At 41.8% G+C, this 9,360-nt stretch overlaps 2 protein-coding genes across 2 annotated transcripts; both read left to right on the top strand.

Annotated features, from left to right (window-relative positions):
* The first annotated feature begins 2,137 nt into the window (after positions 1–2,137).
* On the top strand, positions 2,138–3,143 carry LOC148116075 (zinc finger and SCAN domain-containing protein 16-like). Its single transcript, XM_087885380.1, has 3 exons — positions 2,138–2,542; positions 2,910–3,022; positions 3,134–3,143. The coding sequence occupies exons 1-3, from the start codon at positions 2,171–2,173 to the stop codon at positions 3,141–3,143; spliced, it is 495 nt and encodes a 164-aa protein (XP_087741506.1). The 5' UTR covers positions 2,138–2,170.
* Positions 3,052–8,836, top strand: LOC148116074 (uncharacterized). The gene is made up of 3 exons (XM_087884901.1): positions 3,052–3,201; positions 5,275–5,404; positions 7,190–8,836. Exons 1-3 carry the CDS (start codon positions 3,145–3,147, stop codon positions 8,323–8,325), a joined length of 1,323 nt encoding a protein of 440 aa, XP_087741027.1. The 5' UTR covers positions 3,052–3,144; the 3' UTR covers positions 8,326–8,836.
* The last annotated feature ends 524 nt before the right edge of the window (positions 8,837–9,360 follow it).

The raw sequence follows: 9,360 nt of genomic DNA, 5'->3' as shown, positions 1-9,360 counted from the left end.
GACCCTTTCCTTTTCTCCGGAAGGATCACTTCGACTTAGCCGGGTGGCACGCTCTCAGTTTTCAGAGGAAAAAGCTCTGGGAAGGACTTCGATTCCCTTGCGAAGTATGGGCCCCTTCCTCTAGGGAATCACCACAACTTTTCGGATCCAAAAAGGGGATCCGCGAGGACCTGCTGACCCCTGCAGCCAGGTGTGGGCACCTCCTCTTACACACACACACGCTCGCCCCGTGTCTGGGCTGGACAGAACCGGGTTTCCCTTTCACAATTTTATTACCCCCCCCCTTTTTCACACGCTTGGCTTTCGCTTGACTTCCATTCCTTTTAAACACAAAGTTCCACATTTGGTGACCCCCCCTTGCTTTCTCTATCCTACCGGTCATGGCTCGGTGGAGCTAGCAGTAGGCAGAGGTGCGGCTAGAGGTCACTCAAAGAGGTGAAATCAGACTGTTTTCCAGGTGGAATCCCACACACACACTTCCTCCTTCCCTAACAGAAGGTCCTGTGCTCTGGCAAAACCCCCATGCTCTCCAGACTGTTAGTCTTTCTGCGGCTAGGAAATGCACAGAGGAAGCAAGATCCAGCTGTACGTGGGAGAAGGGCCTTCACTCACACACATGCAGGCATACACAAATTTCCCATGCTTTTCCATACTTTAAGATCAAAATTTAGAGGTACTCACCTTCTTTCCAAGCAGCCTTTGAGCTCAAACTCAAAACCCCTTTAAAACCTAGTTCCAAATGGCCAAGGTCCATGAAAGCATACCCACAGACTCAATGGGTCTGCTGCTAGCAAGGGAGGCTTACCTGGGCCTGGTCCATTGGTTAGGTTAGCTTGGAGTCCCACTGGCTCGCCAATTGTTGGAAGAAACATCCTTCTGGGTTCTGCTCCAAGTGGGGAAAACAGACACTGGAAACATGGAGACTGCTTGGAAAGATGGTTTAATGGTGGACAGGATCACATGGCTTGAGTTCCTGAACAGAAAAGGGGCTGATGCAGTAAATCTTCGGGTTTTTATGCTCTCTCTGGCTCTGCATTTCTTGGGGCCACGAAAGAGTATCCTGATTGGTTGTCAGACTCCCAGGGGGTGGGGGTCTTGCTGGCTGATGCAGATGTGCTTCCCAGGTCACATGTGGTGAGCCTCGTCTAGATGGGTCCCATTGTGTTAGTTTCTGTTGCTATTGTGTAGAGGGCTAATCCTATCTTTCGCAATTCCTACTATGGCTCTGCCTGAAGGAGGTAGATCTTTGTTATGTAGAATAGACTGGCCCAAGCCTTAATGGCCCATTGACAAAGGGTGGGGGGGCAGGAAGATGGGAGCTGCTTCAAAACATGCTTATCCCAGGGAAATATAATATTCTGCCTTTTTCATATTCCCTAAAATATTTCACTCTTCCAGGAGAGGGGTGGGTGCTAACTTCCTACAGTAGCAATATGCAAAATAATACATTCCCGCCGGTATTCATTTGTATTTTTCAGCAGCAAGCAGAGGACCAAATACAGGGCTATTTATTCAAACAATAAATATAACACAGGACATAAAGGACAATGACATTGGCCCTCACATTCATGAAGACAGAAGCGGCATGCTGCGGATCTTGTTGCTCAAAGAATTTTGGCTGGCAGGATCTGGGAGAAGAATACTTTCTGCAGTGGCTCCTGCCCTCTGAAACATCCTGTCCCTCAAGGTGAGATCTGCCCCTATCCTCTTGGCCTTCCAAAAGGACCTTAAAGCCTGGCTCTATAGAGTGGCCAGGAGTCCCAAGGAGGACATTCCATACCCTAAGTAGTGTACAGATTAAGAGAAGACTGGCTTTCCAGAGGAGGCTGCGATAGAAATGACATCACTGAGTCTTGACTCTCTAGGGCAAGGGTCCCCAAACTTGGCAGCTTTAAGACTTGTGGACTTCAATTCCCAGAATTCTCCAGCCAGCTATGCTGGCTGGAGAATTCTGGGAGTTGAAGTCCACAAGTTTTAAAGCTGCCAAGTTTGAAGACTTCTGCTCTAGGGTGCCGCACTCGCTCTCCTAAAATCTTGAAACTCTGCAGGAAGTGAAGAGGCTGGCAGAAAGTTTTGCAGCGCTTCATGTGCAAAGAGAGGCAGAGAGGGGGAGAACCGTAATCAGCTTTCCTCCAGTTTCAGTTCTGGATCCTATGCAACTGCCCATTCCATGCAGGGGGGAAGTGGAGCGCCAGAGTTGTGGGCAGGAGCTGAGCAGAAGATCATGGAGGAGGAAACCATCATCTGTTTACAAGTTCAGCCCTGGAACTTCAGGAGCCTCCGATACCAGGAGGCTGAAGGTCCCAGAGGACTTTGCAGCCAACTCCATGGCTTTTGTAGGCAATGGTTGAGACCAGAGAAGCACACCAAAGCCCAAATGCTGGACCTGGTTGTTCTGGAGCAATTCCTGGCTATCCTGCCCCCAGAGATGGAGGGTTGGGTACGGGAGTGTGGAGCAGAGACCAGCTCCCAGGCGGTGGCCCTGGCGGAAGGCTTCCTCCTGAGCCAGATGGAGGAGCAGAAGGAGCAGGTCAAGTTGCAGGTGAGCAAATTTGATTTGTGGTAGTTTTGGTTTGAAAGGAATGGAGAATATGTTTGATTTCTTCACTTCTCCTTTCCTGATTTCTCCGTCATTCATAATATATTTATTATTATTAGTTGCATTTCTATGCTGCCCAACTCCCTAGGGACTTTGGGCGGCTCAGAGATGTCTGAAATATGGAGATGTCCCACCAATCCTTGTAGGACATTGTCCCATTATTCATTGTAGATTTGTGACAACCATTCCTTTCTTACTCAGCGTCACTGATGGACATTGGGAGTTCTGAAGTTATATTTGGAGAACAAGAATCCATTTCAGGTTTTGCCATATCTATTAATTGTTCTTCTTTTATGCTTCCTGTTTCAAGTCCTTTGTGGCGGACATCACAGAAACTGACAAAAGGAGAAATCCATCAAATTCCCCTCAGGAGATGTTTTTCAGGAGTATCTCTCAGGATAACATCTCAGGAGGTAATCAAAGGTCCTGTCATTCCCCAGAGAGATCCAGGCTGCTTTCCCTTCCCTGTGTCTTCTGTAAAATATCTTCTCCCTATTTGTTACTTATATATTTTAAAAGCCTGTCTCTTTGCAGGGGAACGTAAAATGAAGCTTTCTGGTCTTTATGGTGGAGCTGAAACAATGGTTGAATCTCCAAATCAAGTAAGTGGGGGGAATTAATTAATTTATTAGATTTGTATTCTCCTTTTTCTTCAGGGAGTCATGCTAGTGTACAGGACACTCTATTCTTCCATGTTCTCTCTTTGTTTGTTGTTCAGTCGCTAAGGTGTTTCTGCCTCCACAACCCCATGGACCATGTGAGGATCCCCCATCCTCTACTGTTTTCTGGAGTCCATTCAAACCTATGCCTACTGCATTGATGATCTCATCTAACCATGTCATCCTCTGCCTTCCCTTTCTCCTTTTGTCTTCAATCTTTCTCAACATCAGGATTTTTCTCCATGCGTCCTCTCTCATTTGGTGACCAAATTATTTGAGCTTCAGCTTCAGTATCTGTCCTTCCAAAGAACAGTCAGGGTTGATATTCTTTAGGATTGATTGATTTGATCTCCTTGAGGTCCAAGGGATTCTCAAGAGTCTTCTCCAACACCACAGTTTGAAAGCATCAATTCTTCAGTGCTCATCTTTATGGTCCAATTCTCACAGCCATACATACCTACATATTTATGGGACCGCCTGCTACCACCAATAGCCTCCCACCGACCAGTACGCTCCCATAGAGAGGGGCTCCTCCGGGTGCCGTCGGCCAAACAATGTCGACTGGTGGCCCCCAGGAGGAGAGCCTTCTCTGTGGGGGCACCTACTATCTGGAACGAGCTCCCCCCGGAGATACGGAGGATCCCGGGTCTGCGTACCTTCCGTCGCGCGCTTAAGACGTTCCTATTTCATCAAGCTGGCCTGACCTAAATTTTCCTCTTTTAAATGGGAATTTTAAATTTGGTTTTAAATTACTGGGGTTTTAAAAATGGTTCAGCCAAATTTATTTAAGCGGTTTTATCTCTATTTTAAATTTTGTATTTATATGTTTTATTTTTATGGCTGTTCACCGCCCTGAGTCCTTCGGGAGTAGGGCGATATACAAATTTAATAAATAAATAAATAAATAAATAAATAAATAAATAAATAAATAAATAAATAAATACATACATACATACATACATACATACATACATACATACAGTATTACTGCTGGGAAAACCATAGCTTGGACTATATAGACTTTTGTCATCAAAGTGATGTTTCTGCTTCTACTTTTTACTATGGTGTCTAGGTTTACTATAGCTTTCCTCCCAAGGAGCAAGCATCTTTTAATTTTATGGCTGTAATCATCAACTGCAGTGATCCTGGAGCCCCCAAAAATAAAATCTCTCATAGCTTCCATTTCTTTCTCTTCTATTTGTTAGGAAATAATGGAAATAAAAAAACATGCAATCAAGACACTTTCAGCCTGCAAAATAATTTTCAGTCCTCTGGTTTGTGCCTGGATTTGTAGGCCAAATACTCCAGCTTTGCAAAGGCTGAGAATTGCCCTTCCTAAGGAATTTTCTCTGCTTTCTTTTCTCCAATTCAGACAGATTACTAGAAGATAGAAGCTAGCTAGCTAGCTATAGTCAAGTAGATATATAATAACAGAGTTAGAAGGGACCTTGGAGGTCTTCTAGTCCAACCTCCTGCTTAGGCAGGAAACCCTGTACCACTTCAGACAAATGGTTATCCAACATCTTCTTAAAAACTTCCAGTGTTGGAACAATCACAAGTTCTGGAGGCAAGTTGTTCCACTGATTAATTGTTCTGTCAGGAAATTTCTCCTTAGTTCTAAGTTGCTTCTCTCCTTGATTAGTTTCCACCCATTGCTTCTTGTTCTATCCTCAGGTGCTTTGGAGAATAGCTTCACTCCTCTTGTTTGTGGCAGCCCCTGAGATATTGGAACACTGCTATCATGTCTCCCCTAGTCCTTCTTTTCATTAAACTAGACATACCCAGTTCCTGCAACAGTTCTTCATATGTTTTAGCCTTCAGTCCCCTAATGATACATACTGTAGATGAGATGGATAGATTGATCCATCTTAGACTGATAAGATAGATTGATTTGGAAGTGAGGTTACTTTCACTGAATGGCACTGAAATTTAACTTGGATTAGTGCATTAGTGAACAATGGAACAGATCTTGCGAATCTTACTGGCCCTTTTCTGATCTTCATTTTTCTTGTTCAGGATTGTCTTGTGTCCTATGAGGAAGTGGCTGTGTATTTCTCTGAGGAGGAGTGGTTTCAGTTGGATCCTAACCAAAAGGCACTGCATTCGGAAGTCATGCTGGAAAATCATAGGAACGTGGCCTCTGTGGGTAAGGATTGCTTGCTACTGCCCAGAATGGGAACACATTGTATAGTAGCCATCAGCTATTTTTTATTAAAACATCCCTAACCAGACATCATCTCCTGGGAGGAAGAAGGAAAAGATCTGACTTTCTCCTCCTTTGCGGAAGGAAAGAAGAGAATGCCTCTTTGTTAGATACATCCTGTGCCATTTATATTTTTCCTTTTCTATTTCAGCCCATCTGTGAAATAGGAAAGACTGTCATTGCTTCAGGCTTTTGAGTTAATGCCTTTTCTTCCTTTTTGTTTCTATTCTGAGCATTGGGATCAGTGATGGTGAACCTGTGATACATATTTCAAAGGTGACATGCAACAACATTTTGGGGGAGACACCAAAACCCAACAAGTGTTCTCCAAACTTCCAATTCTCGCACAAGTTTCGGAGGCTGAGAAGAATGGAATATATATTCTCCTGCGGCCTATGGAAGTCACATGTCAGAACCACGTTCTCACATGGCCTCTAATGACTCCAAAAATTGCATGAGATCAAGACGTTCTTTCACATAGTTTTCAAAGGCTGCAGGGCCTGTGTGAGAGCATTCCCTGATACCGCTTCAAGAACAAAGGCCTTGTGTGATCTAGAGCAGCCTCAGGCATGTCAACAGAAAGGGAATGTTACCTGAAGATAAGAGGAGAGTGCGGTAGATCCTTGGGAGTGCTTAACTATGGGTCAATTGCATGATTCCCCAAGGCTTGCATACTCAGCTTTTTTGAGTGGAAACAGTGGCACTAGGGCTGCAGTTGAAGTAGAGGCCTCTATTTTCAGCCCAACCATGGTGCTGCTGTGGAATACCACTGTTCAGGGTGTCTTAAATATGGAAGAGATTGTTTCTGTTTTGATCAGGGGTGGGTTGTGTGACATCTATTTATTTATTTATTTTTAAATTTATATACCGCCCTTCTCCCAAAGGACTCAGGGCGGTGAACAGCCAAAGGTAAAAACACAAAATACAAAATTTAAAAGCAATTTAAAATAAATTAAATAATTTGGCCCAACAGTTTAAATACCCCATTAAAATTCAGATTAAAATTAAACAATTTAAAAAATTTAAAAAATTAGGCCAGCCCGGCTTGGTGAAATAAGAAGGTCTTTAGGGCCCGGCGAAAAGTTCGTAAGTCCGGGATCGTCCGTATCTCCGGGGGGAGCTCGTTTCAGAGGGCAGGTGTTCCCACCTGCTGGACATACCAGCAGAGTACAAATAGACATTTCCTGAAATTTCTGAAATTTCATACACTGAGCACAAACTTTTTACCATCACTGGGTAAATGACAGTAAATGGTAAACTGTTTTTTCTTTGCAAACATGCTGTTGAGACTTAATAGCAGAACTCTTTCTTCTTTGCAATAATCTAATTTTAACATGAGAAAATGAATCATAAAGGGAAGTTAGTTTGGGTGGGTCTTGTTTCAAAATTGATTTATTTCTCAGTCTCTGCTAGAATTGACTGTCCAACAAATTATAGGTTTCCTCCTAATAACTCCTTGGATGTTTCCCCTGATTTTTCCTTAACTCAAACTAGGATGAGATTTCAATATGAACAGACAATTGTCAACAAAAAGTGTTAGATCTTTTCAAAGCTTTTATGTCTAATGGATACAGATTTTATTGTTTCTCTACTATGCCGTTATAAACATGTAAACGTGCAATATATTGAAATTTGGCAAAAATTCAGAAATAAATTAATATGACATCCTACATTTGGAACTTTTTGCCTAAACTTGCCATCATTTTTGTTTTTCCTTTTCCTTTGAAGGTAATAATGGGCAGGAGAATAAAGATTCCTGTGAACTGTTCCATGTGATCAATTTTGGAGATGGGCAGGAGAAGTCTTCTATTCGAATAGAACAAGAGAGCCATGAGAGAAACCAGCTAAATAATTGGAATCTGGCAAGCTCATCTTCCATTGATATTCAGATGCAAGACTTTTTTCTCCAACAAGGGAAAATGAAGAAAAAATATATTGAGAAATCTTTGAAGATAATCAAAGATAAATTAGATGTAAATGAAGGAAAAGATAACATATGCAGAGACAGTGGGGAAAAATGGACTCTTAGTCTTTCTCATAGAAATAGGTCCCTTATATCTCAAAAAGGAAACCACCCAGAAGAGAAACCTTATAAATGTTTGAAATGTGGAAAGAGCTTCAGAAGAAGCAGTCAACTTACTTTCCATAATCAGATCCACACAGGAGAGAAGCCATATAAATGTAAAATGTGTGAAAAGACTTATTCTCATAGCTATCATCATACACTTCATAAACAGGTCCACACAGGGGAAAAACCCTACAGATGCATGGAATGTGGAAGGGACTTTAATTCAATGTATGAGCTTACTGCCCATAACAGTATCCATACAGGGGAGAAACCATATAAATGCATGGAGTGTGGAAAGACCTTTGCTCAAAGCAATCATCATACAATTCATAAACGGATCCACACAGGGGAAAAACCCTACAGATGCATGGAGTGTGAAAGGGACTTTAAGTCAAAGTATGAGCTTACTGCTCATAACAGGGTTCACACAGGGGAGAAGCCATATAAATGCATGGAGTGTGGAAAGACCTTTGCTCACAGCAGTTCTATTATAATTCATAAACGGGTCCACACAGGGGAAAAACCCTATAAATGCATGGAATGTGGTAGGTGCTTTATATCACATGGTGGACTTACTGGCCATATCAGAATCCACACAGGGGAGAAGCCATATAAATGCATGGTGTGTGGAAAGAGCTTTGCTCGGAGCGGTCAACTTAGTTCACATAACAAGATCCACACAGGGGAAAAGCCATATAAATGCATGGAATGTGGAAGGGATTTTAGATGGAGTAATGTTTTTACTTTGCATAAAAGAATGCATGCAGGGGAGAAACCACAGAAGTGCACTGAGTGAGGAGTTGCTTGGATTCACATGGGCAAAACCATATAATTAACCAAGTTAAAGAATCTGAAAGAGTACAGTGAATTTTGCTAATATAAATGATTATAAAGAATAATATGTGCAAATAGAAACATATTTTCCACATCAAAAGAAAAGAAGTACAGATAGTTAAATTGATTCCTTTGTTCAGATAAATTAATATATGATATCTAATTTTGTTTTTATTAGGAGACTGCTTCTGGCTTTTATGCTTGTGATGGAAAAATGAAATTTTACTTTGTGCTGATTAGATAGATCTGTTATTACAGAAATGGCTAGTATGTATTATTGTATAAAAGAGAAAAGTTCAGGTTGTAATATTATTTTCTACTGTGCTAAAGAGAGTTGGAAGTCAACATGTATTTTTCTTGTTCCCTTTCTACCCCAAGCACTTTTTCCAACTTCCCCTCCTTGGTTCCAATTTTTATTTTCCTTTGTATTTTATATTCTGATCAACTAATAAAAATTTTTGAATTTCAAAAAAGAACTGAGTTTTGAAAATCTGAAACCAGAAATAAGGTTGGGTCAATTAGAAATAAGGTTGGGACAATCACACCAGGGATGTGGAGGAGTGTTTTTATGGTATTAAAAACAACATATACTTACATCAAACTGAACAGCAAAAGGCAGACAATAAAAAGACTCCATAAAACAAGAGGGTAACAAGACACCTTTTTAGGGGACACAACAGCCTCCCTGTCCCTGGACCTCCTGCAAAAACACTCCCATTCTCTTGCATTGGCAACTGCATTGCACACAACATCCACCAGGAGGCGCTTTTGGCCAAGGCACAGGAATATCAGATGCTTCTGGTTGCCTTAAATTCTATAGAGGCCTTTAGTTTTCTACTCAGGTGAGGTAAATTCTCAACCCTTAAGTAGATTTTTGTTAATTTTCCCCCTCACAAACTTGATATTTATATTCCTTTGTTACTATTTGACTTCATTTAGCAGTTCCAGTTTTTCTCCAGGTCACAGATGAGACACCATTTCCTTCTCTTCATTTCTC

This window comes from Pantherophis guttatus, chromosome 2 (genome assembly GCF_059756535.1).
Source record: "Pantherophis guttatus breed Tessera chromosome 2, ASM5975653v1, whole genome shotgun sequence".
Taxonomy (NCBI): Eukaryota; Metazoa; Chordata; class Lepidosauria; order Squamata; family Colubridae; genus Pantherophis; species Pantherophis guttatus.
Note: the sequence above shows the minus strand (reverse complement) of the source record. Positions and strands in the feature narration are given on the sequence as shown.